This window comes from Somniosus microcephalus, chromosome 1 (assembly GCF_052327205.1).
Source record: "Somniosus microcephalus isolate GS21.2 chromosome 1, FLI_Smic_1.0, whole genome shotgun sequence".
Taxonomy (NCBI): Eukaryota; Metazoa; Chordata; class Chondrichthyes; order Squaliformes; family Somniosidae; genus Somniosus; species Somniosus microcephalus.
In genome coordinates, this window is record NC_140987.1 from 17,255,005 (window position 1) to 17,282,976 (window position 27,972).

The following is a 27,972-nucleotide window of genomic DNA, read 5'->3' on the forward strand; positions in this document are numbered from 1 at the left end:
AAGAGGACAAAGGGATTAATCAGGAAGGGGAAAATAGAATACGAAAGTAAACTTGCAGCAAACATAAAGACAGACTGCAAAAGCTTTTATCGGTATATCAGGAGGAAAAGACTGGTAAAATCCCAAGTCGGTCCCTTGCAGTCCGATTCGGGAGAATATATAATGGAGAATAAGGAAATGGCAGACCAATTAAACTCATACTTTGGTTCTGTATTCACAAAGGAGGACACAAATAACCTCCCAGGAATATCGACAAACATAGGGACTAATGAGAGGGAGGAGCTGACAGAAATTAGTATCTCTAGGGATATGGTGTTGGGTAAGTTGAGGGGACTGAAGACCGACAAATCCCCGGGGCCTGATAAACTACATCCTAGGGTACTTAAGGAGGTGGCCCTGGAGATAGCAGATGCTCTAAGGATCATCTTCCGGAACTCCATTGACTCGGGAACAGTACCCGTGGATTGGAGGGTAGCTAATGTTACCCCAATATTTAAAAAGGGGGGTAGAGAGAAAGCAGGGAATTATAGACCAGTAAGCCTTACATCGGTTGTGGGCAAAATGCTAGAGTCCATTATTAAGGATAAAATAGCGGAGCACTTGACAAATGGGGAAAGGATCGGACAGAGTCAACATGGATTTACAAAGGGTAAATCGTGTTTGACTAATCTGCTGGAATTTTTTGAGGAAGTAACTGGTAAAATAGATGAGGGAGAGCCAGTGGATGTGGTGTACCTTGACTTCCAGAAAGCCTTCGATAAGGTTCCACACAAAAGATTATCATGCAAAATTAAGGCTCATGGGATTGGGGGCAAAGTATTAACGTGGATAGAGAACTGGCTGGCGGATAGAAAACAGAGAGTTGGAATAAACGGCTCGTTTTCGGAGTGGCAGGCAGTGACCAGCGGGGTGCCGCAAGGATCTGTCCTGGGACCCCAGCTGTTCACAATATATATAAATGATCTGGATCAGGGAATTGGATGCAATATTTCCAAATTCGCTGACGACACTAAACTAGGAGGAGGGGTGGGCTCTGATGAGGATGTCAGGAGGCTACAGTGCGATTTGGACAGGTTGGGGGAATGGGCGGATACGTGGCAGATGCACTATAATGTGGATAAATGCGAGGTTATCCACTTTGGGGGTAAAAACAGGAGGGTGGATTATTATCTAAATGGCAATAGATTGGGAGATGGGGAAGTGCAGAGGGACCTGGGTGTTCTTGTGCACCAGTCACTGAAGGAGAGCATGCAGGTGCAACAGGCGATTAAGAAGGCAAATGGTATGTTGGCCTTCATATCAAGGGGGTTCGAGTATAGGAATAGGGATACCTTACTACAGCTGTACAAGGTGCTGGTGAGACCGCATCTGGAGTATTGTGTACAGTTTTGGTCGCCCCATCTGCGGAAGGATGTTCTTGCCATGGAAAGAGTGCAGCGGCGATTCACCAGGCTGATACCTGGAATGGCGGGAATGACCTACGAGGAGAGATTGAATAGTTTGGGCTTGTACTCACTGGAGTTTAGAAGATTGAGAGGGGATCTCATCGAAACATATAAAATTATGGCAGGCCTGGACAGGCTGAATTCAGAGAGAATGTTTCCAATGGCAGGGGAGCACAGAACCAGGGGCCACAGTCTAAAAATAGCGGGCAAATCATTTAAAACAGAGATGAGGAAGAATTTCTTCACTCAAAGAGTGGTGAGCCTGTGGAATTCCCTGCCACAGAGGGCTGTGAAGGCTAATTCAATAAATATTTTCAAGAGAGAATTGGATATATTTCTGAAGGCTAAGGGGATTAAGGGTTACGGAGAAAAGGCGGGGACGGGGTACTGAACTGGTAAGATCAGCTATGATCTCAGACGAAGATCAGCCATGATCTCATTGAATGGCGGAGCAGGCTCGAAGGGCCGAATGGCCTACTCCTGTTCCTATCTCTATGTTTCTATGTTTCTAACGCAGCATCTCTCATTCTCACTTGATGCTGTGGTTTCCGCCTCTTTTTGCTAGCAGTTACATAAATATCCCTGGTCTGTTAGTCAGCAACACTTCACTCTCGGTTTGTGCTTAACCTAAAGAGACTTCCTCTTAGCCTCTTACATTCAGTGAGATTGAGAATCTGTTTTGGGGGGTTCCACAGGAAGTGAAGAAACACTTCGAGCAACTTCTGTATTTCGGTGTCAGGGGATAAAAAGCAGCGAGGGAGAAGGACGGAACAGCGAAGAGTTGGCGATGAATTCTCTCTACGTTTGGCTTTCCGCAGTCCTGCTGTCGGTCTCGGTGCGGGGTTTCAGTAGGTGCTTTCTAATAACAACTGTTCAAATTAATTTTGTTGCACAAACTGCTCCTTTTTATCATTTCACTGCAGGGTCGCGAGTGGGTGAAAGTCCAGGGGAGCGACGGTCAGAGTCAGAGAAACAGGGAGGGGTAGAGTGAGCGTCCGGTTTCTAGCGAGACACAAGGAACATGGGAACAGGGGGAGGCCATTCAGCCCCTCGAGCCTGTTCTGCCATCCACTGAGATCATGGCGATCTATATCTTAGCGCCTTCCACCCGCCTTGGCTCCATATGCCACAATAACATTGGTTAGCAAAAATCTATCAATCTCAGATTTTAAAATATTTCTTGAGCTTTTTACAGCAGAGAGTTCCACACTTTGTGTGAAGAAGTGATTCCTAACTTCTCTGGTAAAAGGCATGGCTCTGAATGTGAGTTTCTGTGCCCTTGTCCTAGACTCCCCCATCAGCGAAAAAATATCTATCTAACCTATCAAGTCCTTTCAATGTCTTAAAAACCTTAATCAAATCACCCTTTAACCTTCTACATCCAAGGGACTACAAGCCTAGATTATGTAATCTCTCCTCATAATCTAACCCTTGGAGACCTGGTAACATTCCGGTGAAACTGCGCTGCACTCCTTCCAAGGCCAATAAATCCTTTCTTATGTGTGGTGCCAGGAACTGTAGACAATATGTGGTCTAACCAGAGCTTTGTATATCTGTAGCAAAACTGCTTCCCTTTTATATTCTAGCCCTCTCAATATGAAGGCGAATATGCCATTAGCCTCTTTGAATAATTTTTCTACCTGCCCTGTAGCGTGGTTAGCCATTGTCTGACTGGGGAAATCAAGGGTGGTGGAGATATTGGATGTGGCAGGGGGAGCCGAGAGTTGTTGTTGGCAGCTGTCTGGGTGAAGTGATTATTCCCCCTCTCCTCTTCATCCCTGAAGGAGCCAGCTGGTCTCTTCCTGCCAGTCTTTTTTGTCTGCTCGTGAGGGTCATCCCCTGACCTTTTCTGGCCTCCCATCCCATCATACATTCAATTTAAATCTCTTGTCCTTGGATGGGAGGATTCAGGAAAGTGTAAATTTAAAAGCAACGAGAGACATGTCAAGGATTGTGAGCAGAGTAGAGTTTTGGGTAAAAAATAAGCAGAGTGGGTCAGGAAGGGACAGAGAGATTAACAATGGTAACAAAGGACCAGTGACTAAGGTGACATCAGGGAAAAACAGAAATAAGTCAAAGCTAAAGGGACTATATCTGACTGCATGAAGTATTCGCAACAAAATAGATGAATTAATAGCGCAGATAGAAATGATTAGGTTTGATCTAATAGCCATCGCAGAGATGTGGTTGCAATGTGGCCAAGGTTGGGAACTAAATATTCAAGGATACTTAACTTTTAGAACAGATAGTCAAGATGGAAAAGGAGGAGGGGTAGCCCTGATAATAAAGGATGGGATAAAGACAGTAGAGCAAAAGGATCTTAACTCTGAAAATGAAGAAGTAGAATCAATTTGGGTGGAGCTAAGAAACAGCAAGGGACAGAAAACATTGGTGGGAGTTGTTTATAGGCCCCTAAACAGTAGTTGTAATGTAGGGCAGAGTATAAATCAGGAAATTAGAGGTGCATGTAACAAGGGTAATACAGTAATCATGGGGGACTTTAATCTACATATAGACTGGGCAAACCAAATTTGCAGTAATAGTGTGAAGGACGAATTCATGGAATGTATGCAAGATAGTTTTCTAGATCAATATGTTGAGGAACCAACTAGGGAACAGGCTATTTTAGATCTAGTATTGTGCAATGAGAAAGGGTTAATTAATAACCTTGCAGTAAAGGGGCCTTTAGGGAACAGTGACCATAATATAATAGAAATTTATATTGAGTTTGAAAGTGATTTAGTTACATCCGAAACTAGGGTCTTAAATCTAAATAAAGCAAACTATGTAGGTATTAGGGGCGAGTTGACTAAGGTAGATTGGGAAATTACATTAAAATGTATGACGGTAGAGAAGCAATGGCTAGCATGTAAAGAATTAATACATAATTTACAACAAATATACATTCCTTTAAGGCACAAAAACCCCATAGGAAAAGTGGTCCAACAGTGGCTAACAACAGACATTAAAGATAGTATTAGATAGATACATAGAAGATAGGAGCAGGAGTAGGCCATTCGGCCCCTCGAGCCTGCTCCGCCATTCAATGAGATCATGGCTGATCGTCCAAATTCAGTACCCTGTTCCTGCCTTCTCTCCATATCCCTTGATCCCCCTAGCCTTAAGAAATATATCCAACTCCTTCTTGAATATATTTAATGAATTGGCCTCTACTGCCTTCTTTGGTAGAGAATTCCACAGATTCACCACTCCCTGGGTGAAGAAATTCCTCCTCATCTCTGTCCTAAATGGCTTACCCCTTATCCTTAGACTGTGACCCCTGGTTCTGGACTCCCCGACCATCGGGAACATCGTTCCATCATCTAGTCTGTCTAGTCCTGTTAGAATTTTATAAGTTTCGATGAGATCCCCTCTCATTCTTCTAAACTCCAGCGAGTACAAGCCCAATCGACCCAATCTCTCCTCATACGTCATTCCTGCCATCCCAGGTATCAGCCTGGTGAATCTTCGCTCCACTCCTTCCATGGCAAGAACATCCTTCCTCAGATAAGGCAACCAAAACTGCACACAACACTCCAGATGTGTTCTCACCAAGGCCCTGTACAACTGCAGCAAGACATCCTTGTTCCTGTACTCAAACCCTCTCGCTACGAATGCCTTCTTAACTGCCTGCTGCACCTGTATGCTTACTTTCAGTGACTGGTGCACAAGGAAGCCCAGGTCTCATTGCACTTCCCCTTCTCCCAATCTATTGCCATTCAGATAATAATCTGCCTTCCTGTTTTTGACACCAAAGTGGATAACCTCGCATTTATCCACGTTATATTGCATCTGCCATGCTTCTGCCCAATCACCCAACCTGTCCAAATCATACTGGAGTTTCTCGGTATCCTCCTCACAGCACACACACCCACCCAGCTTTGTGTCGTCTGCAAATTTGGAGATATTACATCTAGTTCCCTCATCCAGATCATTAATATATATTGTGAACAGCTGGGGTCCAAGGACCGATCCCTGCGGTACCCCACTAGTCACTGCCTGCCACTCGGAAAAAGAGCCATTTATTCCAACTCTTTGCTTTCTGTCTGCCAACCAGTTCTCTATCCAAGTCAATACCTTGCCCCCAATCCCATGTGCCTTAATTTTACACGCTAATTTCTTATGCGGGACCTTATCAAAAGCCTTTTTAAAATCCAAATACACCACATCCACTGGTTCTCCCTTATCTATTTTACCTGTTACATCCTCAAAAAATTCCAGTAGATTAGTTAAGCATGATTTACCTTTTGTAAATCCATGTTGACTTTGTCCGATCCGGTAACTTTTTTCCAAGTGTTCTGCTATTACATCCTTTATAATGGACTCTAGCATTTTCCTCACTACCGATGTCAGGCTTACCGGTCTGTAATTCCCCGTTTTCTCTCTACCACCCTTTTTGAATAGTGGGGTAACATTAGCTACCCGCCAATCCATGGGTACTGTTCCAGAGTCTATTGAATTTTGGAAGGTGACCTGCAATGCATCTACTATTTCTAGGGCCACTTCCTTAAGTACCCTAGGATGCAGATTATCAGGCCCTGGGGATTTATCAGCCCTCAATCCCATCAATTTCCCTAACACCATTTCCCCACAAATACTGATTTCTATCAGTTCCTCCCTGTCATTAGACCCCATGTTCCCCGACATCTTTGGGAGGTTATTTGTGTCCTCCTTTGTGAAGACAGATCCAAAGTATTTATTTGGTGTGCCATTATAAATTCCCCTGATTCTGACTGCAAGGGACCTACGCTTGATTTCACCAATCTTTTTCTCTTCACATATCTATAAAAGCTTTTACAGTCAGTTTTTATGTTCCCTGCAAGCTTACTCTCATACTCTATTTCCCCCCTTTTAATTAATCCCTTTGCCCTCCTTTGTTGAATCCTAAACAGCTCCCAATCCTCAGGTTTACTGCTTTATCTGGCCAATTTATATGTCCTCTCCTTCGATCTTATGCTATCCTTAATTTCCCTTGTTAGCCACGGTTGAGTCACCTTTTTTGTTTTATTTTTATGCCAAATTGGGATGAACAAATTTTGTAGTTCATCCATGCAATCTTTGAATGTTTGCCACTGCCCATCCACTGTCAACCCTTTGAGTGTCATTCCCCAATCAATCCTACCCAACTTGCACCTCATACCATCGTACTCTCCTTTATTGAAATTCAGGACCCTAGTCTCCGAGTCAACTATTTTAATCAATTTTCCCAGTCCACTTTAGCCAACTCTGTCTTCATACCTTTGTAATTGCCTTTATTTAAGTTCAGGACACTAGTTTGAGATGCAAGTTTCTCACCATCAAACTGAATTTGAAATTCTAACATGCTATGATCACTCTTCCCTAGAGGATCCTTTACTATGAGATCATTAATTAATCCTGTCTCATTACACATTACCAGATCTAAAATAGCCTGCTTCCTGGCTGGTTCCACAACGTATTGTTGTAAGAAACTGTCCTGAATACACTTTATGAACGCTTCCTCAAAGCTACCTTTGCCAATTTGATTTGTCCAATCTATATGAAGGTTTAAATCTCCCATGATTATTGCAGTACCTTTCCTACAAGCCTCCATTATTTCTTGATTTATGCTCTGTCCTACAGTGTAGCTACTGTTTGGGGGCCTATAGACTACTCCCACCAGTGACTTCTTTCCCTTATTATTTCTCATCTCCACCCAAACTTATTCTACATCTTGATCTTCTGCGCCAATATCATTTCTCACAACAGCACTGATCTCAACCTTTATTAACAGAGCTACCTCACCACCTATTCCTTTCTGCCTATCCTTTTGAAATGTCAAATACCCCTGAATGTTCAGTTCCCAGCCTTGGTCACCTTGCAACCACGTCTCTGTAATGGCTATCAGATCATAACCATTTATTTCTATTTGTGCCGTCAATTCATTTATCTTGTTACGAATGCTGTGTGCATTCAGATAAAGCACTTTTAATTTTGTCTTTTTACCATTTTTCCCTACTCTGACTCTACTTTCTGCTGCATTCTTATGTTTTTACGCTCTGTCCCTTCTTGTCACACTCTGGTTATCATTATCCCTATCGCTACCCTGCACTATTGCCTTCTCCTTCCTCTTTGACTTTTTAAATTTCCCCTCACCTGAACCCTCCCCCCCACTATTTAGTCCCTAGCTGCTCATACTCCCTCTTTCTTAGTCCTACCTATGTCATTGGTACCTACATGGACCACAACAACTGGACCCTTCCCCTCCCACTCCAAATTCCCCTCCAGCGCAGAGGAGATGTCCTTAACCCTGGCACCGGGCAGGCAACACAGCCTTCGGGACTCACGCTCTCGGCTGCAGAGAACAGTATCTATCCCCCTAACTATACAGTCCCCTACCACTACTACATTCCTTTTTACTCTCCCAACTTGAATGGCCCCCTGTACCACAGTGCTGTGGTCAGTTTGCTCATCCTCCCTGCAGTCCCTGCTCTCATCCACACAGGGAGGAAGTACCTCGTACCTGTTGGACAAGGGCTGAGGCTTCTCCAATGCTACTTCCTGGATTTCCATACCTGCCTCACTCGTAGTCACACACTCCTGTCCCTGACCACGGACCAAATCTGAAGTATTTAACCTAAGGGGTGTTACTGCCTCCTGGAACAAAGTGTCCAGGTAACTTCTCCCTCTCTGATGTATCGCAATGTCTGCAGCTCAGACTCCAGCCCATCAACTCTGACCTGAAATTCCTTGAGCTGCAGACACTTATTGGAGATGTGGTCGCCCTGGATCACACTGGTGTCCACCAGCCCCACATGCTACAGCTGCAACACATCACCTGCCCTGCCATCTCTATAATATTTTATTTAATTAATTACATCAATATCAATGAATTGTGTGTTTATAGTTTTTAATCTAGGTAAACTAGGTTATAACCTTGTTTAATTTATTAAATTTATTAAAATAAGTTTAGTTAGTTATAAATTTAGTTATATGCTATAGGTCTTCACTGTAACTTAGCCCTCAGTCCTAAGAGAAAAGAAATACTCACCACCAATCGCCTTCCTGCTTACCTGTGATGCCACACTTTGATTTTTTTGTTATTGAATCGGATCCTTGCTGCCCCTGCCCCGCTTGCTCTGCTCTCGGGCCTCTTTTCGCCGCGTTCTTTATTCTGCTCCCACTGCCACTCCAGTTCTGCCCAGGTCCACTGGCTCTGCTCCTGGCATTGAGTATATTCAAGACAGAGATCGATAGATTTTTGGATATTAAGGGAATCAAGGAATTTGGGGCTAGTGCAAGAAAGTGGAGTTGAGGTAGAAGATCAGCCATGAGCTTATTGAATGGCGGAGCAGGCTCGAGGGGCAAAATGGCTGACTCCTGCTCCTATTTCTTATGTTCTTATGATTGATAGCTTTTTGTTAACTAAAGGTATTGAGGGATATGGGCCAACGGCGGGTATATGGAGTTAGTTCACAGATCAGCCATGATCTCATTGAATGGCGGAGCAGGCTCGAGGGGCTCAATGGCCTACGCCTGTTCCTATGTTCTGTCTATAAAGCACCCGAACCCCTGGATTAGATTCCAGCCTGTAGCTCACTCCCAGGTATCCATTATTCTATAAATAAACCATCTGAACCCCTGGATTAGATTCCAGCCTGTAGCTCACGCCCAGGTATCCATTATTCTATAAATAAACCATCTGAACCCCTCGATTAGATTCCAGCCTGTAACTCACGCCCAGGTATCCATTATTCTATAAATAAACCATCTGAACCCCTCAATTAGATTCCAGCCTGTAACTCACGCCCAGGTATCCATTATTCTATAAATAAACCATCTGAACCCCTCAATTAGATTCCAGCCTGTAACTCACTCCCGGGCATCCATTATTCTATAAATAACCCACCGGGACCCCTCGATTAGATTCCAGACTGTAACTCACTCCACAGTGTCCGATATCCATGTATAAACCATCCCAATCTGGCCATGTGATGTTGGCCGCGATTTGCCCTACCTCGGTGGGTCCGATGCAGCCAGGGTCGGTGGTGGGTCCCGATCTCGCTGCTGGCTCCAGCCCACTCTGTAGAATGACTTTCCCCTGATTGGGCTTGTTAAGCCCGCCCAGCGCGTTTTGCGGCCAATTGAAGGAAGTGGGTCTGATGATGTCATTTGATGAGCAAATTGATTTTGACATTTGCGCTGTCGGTGTTCCACAGCACTGAGATGCTGCCAACACTGATAAGCACTGCACAGAGGTGCAGGGCTGCAGCATGGCTCTCCCGTGACTCCCTCCATATGCTTATGGAGGGAGTCACAGCACGCAGGGAGGTCCTCTTCCCTTCCCATGGGCAGAAGAGGCCTCCCCAGGAGACCAACACAGCCTGGTTGCACATTGCACAGGAGGACACAAGCAGAGATGTTGCCAGGAGGACTAGGCTGCAGTGGCGCAAACCTTTCAATGATCTCAGATGATCACGAATTGTTACTTCAAAGCCACACTCAACCTCATCCTGCTGTGCCACTCATCACATCCCCCTCACTCTGCCTTCCCTACCCTACTCCTGCACATCCTTACTCACACCAACATACCTTGCACCTCTACCCATCCCTCTCTATCTATATTATCACTTCCCCATCTCACTAGCCATCCTTCACACTCACCCTCATCCTACTGCAAGCATAGCAACTAACAACTCACAAGGGTAGACACTTGTGTGTTTTAGCCAATGTTCATGTGAAGTTTCTGTTAATGTGCTGTCAAACATTGAAATCTTTATTTTCAACACTTTGCATTCTTGGACAGATTTCAGTCCAACTTTGGAAGTGGCTTAGTGAGTTGCAGTGAATGGTGAGACATAACGGTACCCCCCGCAATGGTGATAAGTGTGAAAGCAATGGCTTGGTGCATTGTAGGTATGCTTTATGGTGTTGGTGTGGGGTGGTGCCAACCTGGCACATCGTGTGGCAGCCAGGGTGTACAGATTCAAGTGAAGTACATCTGGCCATGGTGAGGTCATCCCTGGCCTCCTAGGCAGCAATGTGGTCGGGTGCTGATACCCTCTGTCCTGTGCAGCATCAGTTAATTGCGGAGAAGGCTGGTGTTGTTGTTGGTGTGCCTGGTGCTGCGTTGTTGGGGCTGATCATGTGGGATTCTGAGGACCAAGAGCAACAATACTGATGTAATAGATGGCAGTTGAAGTTCAGATGACAGAAGCAATCTGTCAGTGGTGAGAGAGGTTGTTCCAATGAGGTGACACTGGATGGAGAGTTTACTCCAAACACTTGCAACCTGCATAAAGCTCAATCGGTCTTCCAAATGCAGTAAGCAACAGCTTCTGAGCTTGGAAAGTGAACAGTTGTGAGATGGGAGCTGTTATAGCACATTTGCAGCTGTTAAGTAAAGCGATCATATCATGGTAACACAACTCCCGACCTGCTTACCTGACCATCCCTGAGCAGCATGGACTCCTTGGCGACTTCGTAAAATGTAAAGCTGAGCTCAAAATGCTTCTTAATGGGCTCTTAACAAGGTCATAATGACCTGAATTGCCTCCCCTGCCCCGGGTGTGTTCAGCCCTGACAGACCCGAAATCTGGGAAAGGCGGGTGGCAGCAGGTTGACAGCAGAGTCCCGACTCACTGTCAGAAATAAAATTTCCCCACTCGACCCGCCACCGAACGCGCCCGCTGACCCCCCGAAAAACCCCACCTCTTATATCTGTTGTCACTATATCACAGACTCTGTATATTGTCTGGCAGTGTGTTTTTGAAACACTGATATCTGCCCCCGTGATGTTCTAATGTTGTCTCTCTCGCCCCACAGAGTTTTATCCTAATGGTTGGACAGTGAGTGCTGAGGAAGGGGGGTCCGCTGTCTTGCCGTGCAGTTTCACCCACCCATACCCTGGTCGCATGGTCACCGGCACTGTGATATGGTACAAAGGTGACCTATGGTTTCGCAGGGTTATTTTTAACTGTACATATTCTGGTCTGGACCATTCACGGGCCGAGCTGTGTGAGACTGTGAGGCAGCAGGACGGCGGGAATCGATTCAGGTTCGTGGGGAACCTCAGCAACAACGATGTCTCGATAATGATGGAGCGGCTGAGCCAGGCGGACAGCGGTAAATATCGGTGTCGTGTGGAGCTCAATATTGGGACGTTTCAAACACCACGGAGAACGAGTCTGAGTCTGAGTGTGAGAGGTGAGGAACAATGTTCAGGGGCTGTAGCTGCTCCGATAGCTCAATGAGTAAAGGCTCCACCTGGTCCTGTCCTGAGCCACATGGATCAATAAACTTTCAGCAGCCCCGGGCTATGGGGGGGGGGGCGGGCGGGGGCGGGGTAATGGCCAGGGTTCCCGCTCCTGATCACTCTCCAGTGACTCCTGCTGGAAGCTGTGTACTTGGACATTGGGCTTGCCTGTGATGCTCTCCACAGTCAAATAGTCCATTGCCACTCATTGACCAGCCTTGTGCTCTAAGGAAGGCCACAGGGAGAGCTCTGAACTGAAATAAATTAAAGCTCTCATCAAGACACTGATAATTTCTGTTTGTCCTTTCCTCAGCTGCTAGTGGAAGTGTCTCAGTGATGAATGGGACCGAGGGAGCTTCGGTTACACTGCCCTGTATGTTCACACGGCCCAGCGACCACACCACCCTGAGCACCGTTACATGGATGAGGAAGGAGCCCTACCAACACGTAGTCACATTTAGAGCCCAATCAAACGGATCTTGGACAACTGTAAACGGTGGAAATCGGTACGAGCTAGTCGGGAACCCAAAGGAGGGAAACGCCTCAACCAGGATAAACCAGCTGAGGGTGAAGGACACCCACACTTACCTGTGTCTGGTGGAGTACAAGCAATGGCAAGATTATCAACATCTGATCCAGAGTGAGACACGGCTGCAGGTGGTACATGGTAAGAAACCATTCCCACATTCTCCAGTGTACAGAGGTTGTACAGTGAGGTGCGGGCGGTGTAACAGAAAACACTCATCAGCCTGGCTCAGTGGGGAGCACTCTCGCCTCTGAGTCAAAAGGTCGAGTTGTCCAATCACACTCCAGACACTTGACTAATCTAGGCTGCCATTCCCGATGCAGTACTGACGTTTTTCAGACGAGACGTTAAAACGGAGCCCCATCTGCCCCCTCAGGTGGATGTAAAAGATTCCACTGCACTATTTTGAAGAGCAGTGAGTGCTCCCCGGTGTCCTGGTCAGCATTTATCCCTCAAAAAAAAGTAAAAAAGAGATTATCTGCTCATTTATCACATTAGTGTTTGTGGGAGCTTGCTGTGCGCAAATTACTGCCCTACATCAAAACAGGGACTAAAAGAAAGACCTGCATTTATATAGCACCTTTCATGACCACCAGACGTCCCAGAGCACTTTACAGCCAATGAAGTGTGGTCACTGTTGTAATGTGGGAAACACAGCAGCCAATTTGCGCACAGCAAGCTCCCACAAACAGCAATGTGATAATGACCAGATAATCTGTTTTTCTTATGTTGGCCAGGACACCAGGGACAACTCCGCCTGCTCTTCTTCGAAATAGTGCTGTGGGATCTTTTACATCCACCTGAGAAAGCAGACGGGACCTCGGTTTAAGGTCTCATCCAAAAGACAGCACCTCTGACAGTGCGGCACTCCCTCAGTACTGCACTGGGAGTATCAGCATAGATTTTTGTGCTCAAGTCTCTGGAGCGGGACTTCAACCCACAACCTTCTGACTCAGAGGCAAGAATGCTACCCACTGAGCCACAGCTGACTACTCTCCAAAATGTACTTCATTGGCTGTAAAGCACTTTGTGATGCCCCAAGGTTGTGAAAGCCGTTATATAAATGCAAGCACTTTTTCCTAACTGACCTAATCCATCAGTTCCTTCCAAAAGCTTCCATTTTGGGGACACTGGGGCCTAAAATCCCCCTACATAGAAACATAGAAGATAGGAGCAGGAGTAGGCCATTCGGCCCCTCAAGCCTGTTCCGCCATTCAATGAGATCATGGCTGATCATCCAAATTCAGTACCCTGTCCCTGCCTTCTCCCCATATCCCTTGATCCCTTTAGCCTTAAGAAATATATCCAACTCCTTCTTGAATATATTTAATGAATTGGCCTCTACTGCCTTCTGTGGCAGAGAATTCCACAGGTTCACCACTCTCTGGGTGAAGTAATTCCTCCTCATCTCTGTCCTAAATGGCTTACCCCTTATCTTTAGACTGTGACCCCTGGTTCTGGACTCCCTCGCCATCGGGAACATCCTTCCTGCATCTAGTCTGTCTAGTCCTGTTAGAATTTTATAAGTTTCAATGAGAGCCCCTCTCATTCTTCTAAACTCCAGCGAGTGTAAGCCCAATCAACCCAATTTCTCCTCCTACGTCATTCCTGCCATTCCAGGTATCAGTCTGGTGAATCTTCGCTGCACTCCCTCCATGGCAAGAACATCCTTCCTCAGATAAGGTGACCAAAACTGCACACAATGCTCAAGGTGTGGTCTCACCAAGGCCATGTACAACTGCAGCAAGACATCTTTGTTCCTGTACTCGAACCCTCTTGCTACGAAGGCCAACATACCATTTGCCATCTTAATCGCCTGCTGCACCTGCATGCTTACCTTCAGCGACTGGTGCACAAGGACACCCAGGTCTCGTGGCACTTCTCCTTCTCCCGATCTATTACCGTTCAGATAATAATCTGCCTTCCTGTTTTTGCCACCAAAGTGGATAACCTCGCATTTATCCACATTATACTGCATCTGCCATACATCTGCCCAATCACCCAACCTATCCAAATCATACTGGAGTTTCTCGGCATCCTCCTCACAGCACACATGCCCACTCAGCTTTGTGTCGTCTGCAAACTTGGAGATATTACATCTAGTTCCCTCATCCAGATCATTAATATATATTGTGAATATCTGGGGTCCAAGGACCGATCCCTGCGGTACCCCACTAGTCACTGCCTGCCACTCGGAAAAAGACCCATTTATTCCAACTCTTGCTTCCTGTCTGCCAACCAGTTCTCTATCCAAGTCAGTGCATTACCCCCAATCCCATGTGCCTTAACTTTACACGCTAATCTCTTATTGCAGGACCTTATCAAAAGCCTTCTGAAAGTCCAAATACACCACATCCACTGGTTCTCCCTTATCTATTCTATCAGTTACATCCTCAAAAAATTCCAGTAGATTAGTCAACCCTGGTCTCCATTGAAATGCGCAGCGTCTGTGGGTGGTCCTCCATTTAAACATGACAGGCGGGTGCCCGCGATACGATGGGGTAAAACCATGGGCGCCCTCCAGCCGAAGGAGACTGCGTGGAGGATCAGTGCGCTGGTTCTGGGTGAGATGCCGGAGCTAAACCCCCACCCCACCCGATGAAAAATGCCCCCTCTTGGCCCCCTTTATAATGGGCAGTATAACCGGTGAGGTCCCCCTTCCACCGGTCGTAGGGTCGGTACATGTGGTCTCACCCAGCGCACCAGCCACCAATCATCTGCCCAGTAAATAAGAGGCCAGGGATGTATCAGCATAGTATGTTCCTCTGTCACTGTGAGTACTCTTGTATTTACCCATCAATGAGTACTACAGTATTCACCCAAACACTGAATACGACAGTATTCACCTGTCACAGTAAGTTTGACAGTATTTAACCGTTTCGCTAAGTACTGCAGAAATTATTTATTTCACTACGAGCATTACAGTATTTAGCCCTGTGATTGTGATATACTACAGTATTAATCCTAGTTACCGTAAATACTACAGTATTAATCCTAGTCACCGTAAATACTACAGTATTAATCCTAATCATCGTAAATACTACAGTATTAACCCTAGTTACCGTAAATACCACAGTATTAATCCTAGTCACCGTAAATACTACAGTATTAATCCTAATCATCGTAAATACTACAGTATTAACCCGTGTCACCGTAAATACTACAGTATTAACCCTAGTCACCGTAAAAACCACAGTATTAACCCTAGTCACGGTAAATACCACAGTATTAACCCTAGACACCGTAAATACTACAGTATTAAACCTAGCCACCGTAAATACTACAGTATTAACCCTCGTCACCGTAAATACTACAGTATTAACCCTAGCCACCCTAAATACCACAGTATTAACCCTAGTCACCGTAAATACTACAGTATTAACCCTAGCCACCATAAATACTACAGTATTAACCCTAGTCACCGTAAATACTACAGTATTAACCCTAGTCACCCTAAATACTACAGTATTAACCCTAGTCACCGTAAATACTACAGTATTAACCCTAGTAACTAAATACTGCAGTATTAACCCTAGTCACCATAAATACTACAGCATTAACCCTAGTCACTGTAAATATCACAGTATTAACCCTAGTCACTGTAAACACTACAGCATTAACCCTAGTCACCGTAAATACTACAGTTTTAACCCTAGTTACAGTAAATACTACAGTATTAACCCTAGTCACTGTAAATACTACAGTATTAACCCTAGTCACCGTAAATACTACAGTATTAACCCTAGTCACTGTAAATACTACATTATTAACCCTAGTCACCGTAAATACTACAGTATTAACCCTAGTCACTGTAAATTCTACAGTATTAACCCGTCACTGAGATATTACAGTATTAATCGTAGTCACAGTAAATACTGCAGTATTAACCCTACTCACCATAAATACTGCAGTATTAAACCGTCATTGTGAGATACTACAGTTTTAGCCCTAGTCACCGTAAATACTACAGTACTAACCCTAGTCATTGTGAGATACTATATTATTGGTACTCTCCATCTGTCGTTCTTCATTGACAGTCCATACTCTTTGCTTAGCTCAGCTCCATCACAACAATATTTCTGCCTTGCAGTCGGGATTCACACTTGTTTACAGGCTTTGTTTAATTGTCTCTGCATTGTTGGTCTCTCACCATTGTTTGTCTCTGATTTGATCTCTCTCACTTTCTGTTCAGTTGCAGAGGCTTTCCCCATTGCGATATTGTGCATTCCACTTGGAGTGAAACTCCTTGCCCTTTTTGTGATGTGCATCATTTTATTCAGGGACAGAACCAGGTATGTAATATTGCTGGGAGACACTTGCCTTTAAATGCCTTAAGCCTTGGTCAATGTGTGTTGCCAGGTGCTTCATAGAAACATAGAAGATAGGAGCAGGAGTAGGCCATTCAGCCCCTCAAGCCTGCTCCCCCATTCAATGCGATCATGGCTGATCATCCAAACTCAGTACCCGGTCCCTGCTTTCTCCCCATATCCCTTGATCCCTTTAGCCTTAAGAAATATATCCAACTCCTTCTTGAATATATTTAATGAATTGGCCTCTACTGCCTTCTGTGGTAGAGAATTCCACAGGTTCACCACTCTCTGGGTGAAGAAATTCCTCCTCATCTCTGTCCTAAATGGCTTACCCCTTATCATTAGACTGTGACCCCTGGTTCTGGACTCCCCCGCCATCGGGAACATCCTTCCTGCATCTAGTCTGTCCAGTCCTGTTAGAATTTTATAAGTTTCAATGAGATCCCCTCTCATTCTTCTAAACTCCAAAGAGTATATGCCCAATCGACCCAATCTCTCCTCATCTGTTATCCCTGCCATCCCAGGTATCAGCCTGGTGAATCTTCGCTGCACTCCCTCCATGGCAAGAATATCCTTCCTCAGATAAGGCAAACAAAACTGCACACAATACTCAAGATGTGGTCTCACCAAGGCCCTGTACAACTGCAGCAAGACATCCTTATTCCTGTACTCAAACCCTCTCGCTACGAAGGCCAACATACCATTTGCCTTCTTAACCGCCTGCTGCACCTGCATGCTTATCTTCAGCGACTGGTGCACAAGGACACCCAGGTCTTGTTGCACTTCCCCTTCTCCCAATCTATTGCCATTCAGATAATAATCTGCCTTCCTGTTTTTCACACCAAAGTGGATAACCTCGCATTTATCCACATTATACTGCATCTGCCATGCTTCTGCCCAATCACCCAACCTGTCCAAATCATCCTGGAGTTTCTCGGCATCCTCCTCACAGCACACACGCCCACCCAGCTTTGTGTCATCCGCAAACTTGGAGATATTACATCTAGTTCCCTCGTAGTACTCTCATATTCTATTTTCCCTTTCTTAATAAATCCCTTTGTCCTCCTTTGTTGAATCCTAAACTGCTCCCAATCCTCAGGATTATAGCTTTTTCTGGCCAATTTATATGCCCTCTCCTTGGACCTTATGCTATCCCTAATTTCCCTTGTTAGTCACGGTTGAGTCACCTTTTTTGTTTTATTTTTATGCCAAACTGGGATGAACAAATTCTGTAGTTCATCCATGTGGTCTTTGAATGTTTGCCATTGCCTATCCACCGTTAATCCTTTGAGTGACATTCCCCAATCAATCCTACCCAACTCGTGCCTCATACCATCGTAGTTTCCTTTATTTAAATTCAGGACCCTAGTTTCTGAGTCAACTACTTCACTCTCCATCTTAATGAAGAATTATATCATATTATGATCGCTCTGACCCAGGGGGCCTTGCACAACAAGATTGCTAATTAATGCTTTCTCATTTCATAATACCCAGTCTAAGATGGCCTGATCTCTACTTGGTTCCTCGACATATTGGTCCAGGAAACCATCCCGTAAAAACTCCAGGAATTCCTCCTCCACAGTATTGTTACTAATTTAGTTAGCCCAATCTATATGTAGATTAAAGTCACCCATGATAACTGCTGTGCCCTTATTGCACGCTTCTCTAATTTCCCTTTTAATGCCATCCCCAACCTCCGCATTACTGTTTGGTGGTCTATATACCACTCCCACTAATGTTTTCTGCCCCTTGGTATTTCTCTGTTCTACCCATACAGATTCCACATCATCAGAGCTAATATCCTTCCTTACAATTGTGTTAATCCCCTTTAACCAGCAATGCTACCCCACCTCCTTTTCCTTTTTGTCTGTCTTTCCTGAATATTGAATACCCCTGGATGTTGAGTTCCCAGTCTTGGCCACCCTGGAGCCATGTTTCCGTAATCCCAATCAAATCATATTCGTTTACCTCTATTTGCGCAGCTAATTCATCCAACCTATTACGAATGCTCCTCGCATTAAGACACAAAGCCTTCAGGCTTGTTTTTTTAACGCTCTTAGACCTTTTATAATTATTATTTACTGTGGCCATGTTTGATTTGGTATATATATGCACCACGACAACTGGCTGTTCACCCTCCCCTTCCAAAATGTTCTGCAGCCACTCTGAGACATCCTTGACCCTTGCACCAGGGAGGCAACACACCATCCTGGAGCCATCCTAGTCAAGCCAATGACCACACAGTACACATCCAGCAGGGGTTGCTGGATACGAGCAGGAGCAGGATCCCTGGGGAATGTTTCCGCTCCCTATCCCAGTTTCACTTAGACCAACTGGAGAGCCCCTACTGCAGCCTCAGCTGGGATCATCTAGAACCACAGAAATTTACAGCACAGGAGGAGGCCATTCGGCCTATCGTGTCCGCACTGCCCGATAAAGAGCTATCCAGCCTCAGCCCGCTTTCCAGCACTTGTTCCGTAGCCCTGCAGGTTACGGCACTTCAAGTGCATATCCAAGTATTTTTTAAATGTGATGAGGGTTTCTGCCTCTACCACCCTTTCAGGCAGTGAGTTCCAGAACCCTACTACACTCTGGGTGAAAAAAATTCTCCTCAAATCCCCTCTAAACTTCCGACCAATTACTTTAAATCTGTGCCCCCTGGTTATCGACCCCTCTGCTAAGGGAAATAGGTCCTTCCTATCCACTCTATCTAGGCCCCTCATAATTTTATACACCTCAATAAGGTCTCCCCTTAGCCTCCTCTGTTCCAAATAAAACAACCCCAACCTGTAATGTGTGTAATGTATATATACCTTAAGGGAGAGAACTACTTTTTACAGCTCCTGTATACTGTAGTACCGGCAGTGACCACACCTGTATATAAACCCTGAGTAGTGATCTGTACAGTTAGTTCTAGAGTAACCCTCATTCAGTAAACACCTGTTGAATCGTTCCCTGCAGTCTGTTCTCTGATTATTGAAGGACACAACATTAAGATACACGGACATAACACAACCTGTCCAATCTTTCCTCATAGCTAAAATTCCCCAGCCCAGGCAACATCCTCATAAATCTCCTCTGCACCCTCTCGAGTGCAATCACATCCTTCCTGTAATGTGGTGACCAGAACTGCACTCAGTATTCTAGCTGAGGCCTAACTAGTGTTTTATACAGTTCAAGCACCACCTCCCTGCTCTTATATTCTATGCCACGGCTAATAAAGGCAAGCATTCTGTATGCCTTCTTAACCACCTTGTCTACCCGTCCTGCTACCTTCAGGGAACTGTGGACATGCACTCCAAGGTCCCTCTGATCCTCTGCACATCTCAGTGTCCTACCATTTATAATGTATTTCCTTGCCTTGTTAGCCCTCCCCAAATACATTACCTCACACTTCTCCGGATTGAATTCCAGTTGCCACTGTTCTGCCCAGCTGACCAGTCCATTGATATCTTTCTGCAGTCTACAGCTTTCTTCTTCATTATCAATCACATGGCCAATTTTTGTATCATCTGCAAACTTTTTAATCATACTTCCTACATTCAAGTCCAAATTATTGATATATACCACAAAAAGCAAAGGTCCCAGTACTGATCCCTGCGGAACCCCACTGGAAACAGCCTTCCAGTCACAAAAACACCCTTCGACCATTACCTGTTGTTTCCTGCCTCTGAGCCAATTTTGGATCCAACTTGCCACTTTGCCTTGGATCCCATGAGCTTTTACTTTCATGAGCAGTCTGTCATGTGGAACCTTATCAAAAGCCTTGCTAAAATCCACATATACTACATCAAACGCACTACCCTCATCGACCCTCCTTGTTACCTGCTCAAAAAATTCAATCATGTTAGTCAGACACGACCTTCCATTAACAAATCCACGATCTCCCTCATGTCCCTGATTAATCCGTGTCTTTCTAAATGAAGATTTATCCTGTCCTTCAGAATTTTTTCCAATAATTTTCCCTCCACCGAGGCTAGGCTGACTGGCCTGCAATTACTTGGTCTATCCCTTTCTCCCTTTTTAAACAATGATATCACATTAGCAGTCCTTCAGTCCTCCGGCACCACACCTGTAGCCAGAGAGGATTGGAAAATGATGGTTGGGGCCTCTGCTATTTCCTCTCTTCTCTTAACATACATTTCATCCGGGCCTGGGGTTTTATCCACTTTCAAAGATGCTAAATCCCTTAATACTTCCTCTTTCACAATGTTTATTTCATCCAAAATTTCACACTCCTCCCCCCTGATTGCAATGCCAGCATCGCCCCTCTCTTTTGTGAAAACAGATGCAAAGTATTCATTAAGATCGGCTATCAAATCTATTTTTAAATATTAAACTATTGGGCAGTTTAAACCGGAAGTAGAATCCGGGTATAAAAGGGGCGGGGCTAGTGCTGTGCACCACGGAGTGCTTTGTGCATTGAGTGCTGCTGGAGTTTTGGTAAGTGGCAGAGTTCGGGCAAGTGGGAGGTGAGGGTGTGTTTTTTGCTCTGTTTTTTCCCCACTCCCAGGCTTAGACAGCACTGTGGAAGTGGAGCAGCGAGGCGAGTCAACCAAACAGGCCCCACAGACAGTATTCAAGGAGGAGGTTGGTGATCAGCTGGTTGGTTGGTTTTCTTCCTTCTCTTTTATACCTTTAAGTTGGTAAGCCCTATTGAATAGTGGTGTGATATTATCATCTATATCCGGGCAGGGTCTTCATAACTAATAATAAGAAATTTAATTAATTATATAGAATGGAGCAGGTGATGTGTTACTGTTGCGAGATGTGGGAGCCGGTGGACCCCATTGAGGCACACGGTGATTACACCTGCGACAAGTGTTTGCTGCTAGAGGAACTCAAGTTCCATGTTATGGAGCTTGAGACCGAGCTTCAGACACTGCGACACATCAGGGAGGGGGAGAAGTTCCTGGACTCTATGTATCAGGAGGTGGTCACACCTATGAAATTAATTAATGCAGATGTAATCCGTGGTCAGGGACAGGACGGTGTGACTATGAGTGAGGCAGGTACTGGGATTCAGGAGATAGTGTGGCTGGAACCACAGCCCTTGCTCTTGTCAAGCAGGATCGAGGTTCTTACTCCCTGTGAGGGCGGGAGCAGGGACTGCAGGGAGGATGAGCAAACTGGCCACAGCACCGTGGTACAGGGGGCCATTCAAGTGGAGGGAGTAAAAAGAAATGTTGTAGTGGTAGGGGATAGTATTATTAGGGGGATAGATAGGGTTCTCTGCAGTCAAGAGCGGGAGTCCCGAAGGCTGTGTTGCCTGCCCGGTGCCAGTGTTAAGGACATCTCTTCTGGGCTGGAAACAAACTTGGAGTGGGAGGGGGAGGATCCAGTTGTCATGGTCCATGTTGGTACAAACGACGTAGATAGGACAAGGAAGATGTTTCTGTTAAAGGAGTATGAGCAGCTAGGAGTCAAATTAAAAAACAGAACCTCAAGGGTAATAATCTCTGGGTTATTACCTGAGCCACGAGCGAATTTGGCTAGGATAAATAAAATTAAAGAGTTAAATGCGTGGCTCAAAGACTGGTGTGGGAGAAATGGGTTTTGCTTCTTGGGACATTGGCACCAGTACTGGGACAGGAGGGAGCTGTTCCGTTGGGACGGACTCCACTTGGCCAGTGCTGGGACTAGAGTCCTGGCGAATCATATAACTAGGGCTGTAGAGAGGGCTTTAAACTAATTAGTGGGGGGGAGGTTTCTAGAGAGCAAATAATAGAAATGACAACGGAGAAGGTCATAAACTTAGGTAGCAGTGGGGGAATTAAAAAACAGAACGTGTCAGGAAGGGACAGAAGGTATGGAGTAAAAGGTAAAGTACTAAAAGGGGAAGAAACAGGAACTAAGTGTCACAAAACATATTTGAAAGTTCTTTATCTGAATGCACGTAGCATTCGTAACAAAATGAATGAGTTAACGGCACAAATAACTACATATGGGTATGATCTTGTGGCCATTACAGAAACATGGCTGCAGGGTGACCATGACTGGGAATTAAACATACCAGGTTATTTAACAATCAGGGAGGACAGGCAGGAAGGGAGGGGAGGTGGGGTGGCTATGTTAATAAAGGAAGGAATCACTATAATACAGAGAAATGATATTGGGTCAAAGGAGCAGGATAGTGAAACAGTTTGGGTGGAGATAAGGAATAATAAGGGGAAAAAAACACTAGTGGGTGCAGTCTATAGGCCTCCGAACAGTTGCAACTCTGTTGGACGGAGTATTAATCAGGAAATAGTTGAGGCTTGTAATAAGGGAACAGCTATAATTATGGGGGATTTTAATTATCATATTAACTGGACAAATCAAATTGGGCAGAGCAGCCTTGAGGATGAATTCATTGAGTGTATTAGGGATGGGTTTCTTGAGCAGTATGTAAATGAACCGACCAGGGGGCAAGCAACTTTAGATTTGGTCCTGTGTAATGAGACAGGATTAATTTAAAAATGTCCTAGTAAAGGGTCCCCTTGGAATGAGTGACCATAACATGGTTGAATTCCATATTCAATTAGAGGGGGAGAAGGTTGGATCTCAAACAAGCATGCTGAGCTTGAATAAAGGAGACTATGAAGGTATGAGAGCGGAATTGATTAGAGTGGACTGGGAAAATAGATTAAAGGGTAAGACGGTACATGATCAGTGGTGTACATTTAAGGAGTTATTTTACAACTTCCAAAAAATATATATTCCACTGAGGAAAAAAGGGTGTAAAAGAAAAGATAGCCATCCGTGGCTAAGTAAAGTAATTAAGGAAAGTATCCGACTAAAAACAAAAGCATATAAGGTAGCCAAATCTAGTGAGAGGATAGAAGACTGGGACGTCTTTAAAGGACAGCAAAAAATAACTAAAAGATTGATTAAGAAAGGGAAGATAGATTATGAAAGTAAATTAGCAAAAAATATAAAAACAGATAGCAAAAGTTTCTATAGTTATATAAAAAGAAAAAGGGTGGCTAAAGTAAATGTTCGGCCCTTAGAGGATGAGACCAGGAAATTGATGGTGGGAAACATGGAGATGGCAAAAACCCTGAACAAATATTTTGTATCATTCTTTACGGTAGAGGACACTAAGAATATCCCAACACTGGACAAACAGGGGGCTCGAGGGGGGGAGGAGCTAAATGCGATTAAAATCACTAAGGAAGTGATACTTGGTAAAATAATGGGACTCAAGGCGGATAAATCCCCTGGACCTGATGGCTTACATCCTAGGGTCTTGAGGGAAGTGGCGTTAGGGATTGTGGATGCATTGGTAATAATTTTCCAAAACTCCCTGGACTCAGCAAAGGACCCCGGCAGATTGGAAAACTGCTAATGTAACACCATTATTTAAAAAGGGTAGTAGGCAGAAGGCTGGAAACTATAGACCTGTTAGCCTAACATCTGTGGTTGGTAAAATGTTAGAGTCCATTATTAAGGAGACAGTAACGGGACATTTGGATAAACATAATTTAATTGGACAAACTCAGCATGGTTTCATGAAGGGGAAGTCATGTTTGACAAATTTGCTTGAGTTCTTTGAGGAAGTAACATACAGGGTGGACAAAGGGGATCCAGTGGACGTAGTGTATTTAGACTTCCAAAAGGCATTTGACAAGGTGCCACACAAAAGATTATTGCTCAAGATAAAAAGTCACGGGATTGGGGGTAATATTCTGGCGTGGGTGGAGGATTGGCTCTCTAACAGAAAGCAGAGAGTTGGGATAAATGGTTCATTCTCAGACTGGCAATCAGTAACTAGTGGTGTTCTGCAGGGGTCAGTGCTGGGTCCCCAAATCTTTACAATCTATATTAATGATTTGGAGGAGGGGACCGAGTGTAACATATCAAAGTTTGCAGATGATACAAAGATGGGACGGAAAGTAGTGAGTGAGGAGGACATAAAAAACCTGCAAAGGGACATAGACAGGCTAAGTAAGTGGGCAGAGATTTGGCAGATGGAATACAATACTGGAACGTGTGAGGTTATGCACTTTGGCAGGAAAAATCATAGAGCAAGTTATTATCTTAATGGCAAGAAACTGGAAAGTACTGTAGTACAAAGGGATCTGGGGGTACTGGTGCACAAAACTCAAAAAGTTAGTATGCAGGTGCAGCAAGTGATCAAGAAGGCCAATGGAATGTTGGCTTTTATTGCTAGGGGGATAGAATATAAAAACAGGGAGGTATTGCTTCAGTTGTACATTATATTGGTGAGACCGCACCTGGAATACTGCATACAGTTTTGGTGTCCATACTTAAGAAAAGACATACTTGCTCTCGAGTCAGTACAAAGAAGGTACACTCGGTTAATCCCGGGGATGAGGGGATGGACATATGAGGAGAGGTTGAGTAGATTGGGGCTCTACTCATTGGAGTTCAGAAGAATGAGAGGCGATCTTATTGAAACATATAAGATTGTGAAGGGGCTTGATCGGGTGGATGCGGTGAGGATGTTCCCAATGATGGGTGAAACTAGAACTAGGGGGCATAATCTTAAAATAAGGGGCTGCTCTTTCAAAACTGAGATGAGGAGAAACTTCTTCACTCAGAGGGTGGTAGGTTTGTGGAATTTGCTGCCCCAGAAAGCTGTGGAAGCTACATCATTAAATAAATTTAAAACAGAAATAGATAGTTTCCTGGAAGTAAAGGGAATTAAGGGTTACGGGGAGCGGGCAGGAAATTGGACATGAGTCTAGGTTCAGAACGGTCATGGCCCTGTGGGTAGTGGAGTGGGCCCAGGGGCCGTGTAACCTGGTTCTGCTCCTACTGTGTTCTAATTCTGTGTTAGATTTCAGGAGATGGTTTTATTCCTGTTCCTGGCTGGGTGGAGATCGCCTTTACAGAAGGTAAGTACTGTAGAAAATATAGGGACAGAGTGATCTCCTGGACAAGTTTCGATCGCCTAGATGGGTCGGAGAGGAATTTCCCAGATTTTTCCTCCCAAATTGGCCATTGGGTTTTTTATCTGGTTTTTCGCCTCTCCCGGGAGATCACATGTGGATGGAGAGGGGTAGAAGATTTGAGGTTAGGATCAGATCAGCCATGATCTTATTGAATGGTGGAGCAGGCTCGAGGGGCCGATTGGCCTACTCCTGCTCCTATTTCTTATGTCCTTATGTTCTTACCCTATTTAAACAGCCGCTGGTTGTGTATGGAGGTGCTGAAAGTGCTCTTATTTTATAGTTCACACGGCTCATTTTAATTGGTCTTGTTTTGTCCATAGGAAGGAGCAGGACTGATCCATCCCAGGAGGCTGAGAAACCGAATGTACAAACCGCAATATAAACCTGTTCCGCTCTCCCAGCACTGAATCTCATTCAGCCATTCAAGCTGTACTTGCTATAGTGATCCTTCGCTGAGTGTGATCCTGGACCGGAGCGCAAAATTCTTCCTGTTAATCAGCTATTCGGCACGGCTCTGCATCACACTGTCATTTCGAATGGAATCCACGTAGGATCCATCCCCAATATAATTCTGTACAAACGCCCAGGCTTTATCTATGATGTGAATAGTGAGAGAGGCCATGGGGCAGAGGTGACTGTGAGTACAACAAGTGGGAAACGCCAATTATTCCAGGTGCTTTGCTCAGGGAACTGGCTGCTGTTTCCAACTCATCGGCTGTGATGGGAGATTCTGCTGGAGGTCAGCCAGCTCTCAATAGCTGATCTCAGAGTGAATCTGTGCTTTTACTGTCAGTGTATCAAAGTTACATGATGGAGCTGCAATGATTGTGAACAGTGCGCTAAATAAACAATTGTGTGTCTATGAACATTGGCTCCTCCTTAGCATCGACTGGCACTACATTTCATAGAATGATACAGCACAGATGAGGAGGATGCAAAAAGGCTTCAAGGCAATTTAGACAAGTTGAGTGACTAGGCAAATACATGGCAGATGTAGTATAACGTGGATAAATATGAAGTTATCCACTTTGGTAGGGAAAAACAGAAAGGCAGTGTATTATTTAAATGGTGATAGATTGGGAAATGTTGATGTACAAAGGGACATGGGTGTCCTTGTACACAAGTCACTGAAAGCAAACATGCAGGTGCAGCAAGCAGTTAGGAAGGCAAATGGTATGTTGGCCTTCATTGCAAGAGGATTTGAGTACAGGAGCAAGGATGTCTTGCTATATTTGTACAGGGAGTTGGTGAGACCACACCTGGAGTACTGTGTGCAGTTTTGGTCTCCTTACCTAAGAAAAGATATACTTGCCATAGAGGGAGTGCAGCAAAGGTCCACCAGACTGATTCTTGGGATGGCAGGACTGTGGTATGAGGAGAGATTGGGTGGATTAGGCCTGTATTAACTAGAGTTTAGAAGAATGAGAGGGGATCTCATTGAAACGTATAAAATTCTGACAGGGCTAGACAGGCTGGATGCAGGGAGGATGTTTTCCCTGGCTGGGGGGTCTAGAATGAAGGGTCACAGTCTCAGGATACGGGGTAGGACATTTAGGACTGAGATGAGAAGAAATGTCTTCACTCAGAGGGTGGCGAACCTATGGAATTCTCTACCACAGAAGGCTGTGGAGTCCAAGTCACTGAATATATTTAAGAAGGAGATCGACAGATTTCTAGACACAAAAGGCATCAATGGGTATGGGGGAGAGAGCGGGAATATGGTATTGAGATAGAGGATCAGCCATGTTCATATTGAATGGTGGAGCAGGCTCGAAGGGCCGAATGGCCTACTCCTGCTCCTATTTTTCTATGTTACTATGTTTCTAAATCTGTGTTGGCTCTCCATAATTAGCTTAAACCTCTCCAAATGCTGTAATGATCAATAACATGTCATTCTAGAATAGTACACTAGATGGAGCCGTAGAGCTGTATAGAGCTGTATATTTAGTTGTATGTGTTTACATAAGAACATAAGAAATAGGAGCAGGAGTAGGCCAATCGGCCCCTCGAGCCTGCTCCGCCATTCAATAAGATCATGGCTGATCTGACCCTAACCGCCAATCCACTATCACAGAACCATCTCCTGAATCTAACAGAATTAGACACACGAAATAGGAGCAGGATCAGGCTACACGGCCCCTGGGCCCGCTCCGCTACCCACAGGGCCATGACCGATCCGAACCTAGACTCATGTCCAAATTCCTGCCCGCTCCCCTAACCCTTAATTCCCTTTACTTCTAGGAAACTGTCTATTTCTGTTATAAATTTATGTAATGATGTAGCTTCTACAGCTTTTTGGGGCAGCATATTCCATGGACCTACCACCCTCTGAGTGAAGTAGTTCCTCCTCATCTCAGTTTCGAAAGAGCAGCCCCTTATTCTAAGACTATGCCCCCTAGTTCTAGTATCACCCATCATCGGGAACATCCTCCCCGCATCCACCCGATCCAACCCCTTCACAATCTTATATGTTTCAATAAGATCGCCTCTCATTCTTCTGAACTCCAATGAGTAGAGTCCCAATCTACTCAACCTCTCCTCATATGTCCATCCCCTCATCCCCGGGATTAACCGAGTGAAA

The 27,972-nt window shown here is 44.8% G+C and overlaps 1 protein-coding gene across 3 annotated transcripts; it reads left to right on the forward strand.

The window, feature by feature from the left end:
• The first annotated feature begins 2,166 nt into the window (after nucleotides 1-2,166).
• LOC147123954 (uncharacterized) lies at nucleotides 2,167-26,257 on the forward strand. Of its 3 annotated transcripts, none has more exons than XM_085970296.1 (5): nucleotides 2,167-2,293; nucleotides 11,229-11,609; nucleotides 11,972-12,325; nucleotides 16,377-16,476; nucleotides 25,712-26,257. In XM_085970296.1, exons 1-5 carry the CDS (start codon nucleotides 2,233-2,235, stop codon nucleotides 25,725-25,727), a joined length of 912 nt encoding a protein of 303 aa, XP_085826422.1. In that variant the 5' UTR covers nucleotides 2,167-2,232; the 3' UTR covers nucleotides 25,728-26,257. The 3 variants fall into 3 exon arrangements, with proteins under 3 accessions (XP_085826422.1, XP_085826588.1, XP_085826505.1); XM_085970462.1 differs by having other exon boundaries at nucleotides 25,716-26,257; XM_085970379.1 differs by lacking the exon at nucleotides 16,377-16,476.
• The last annotated feature ends 1,715 nt before the right edge of the window (nucleotides 26,258-27,972 follow it).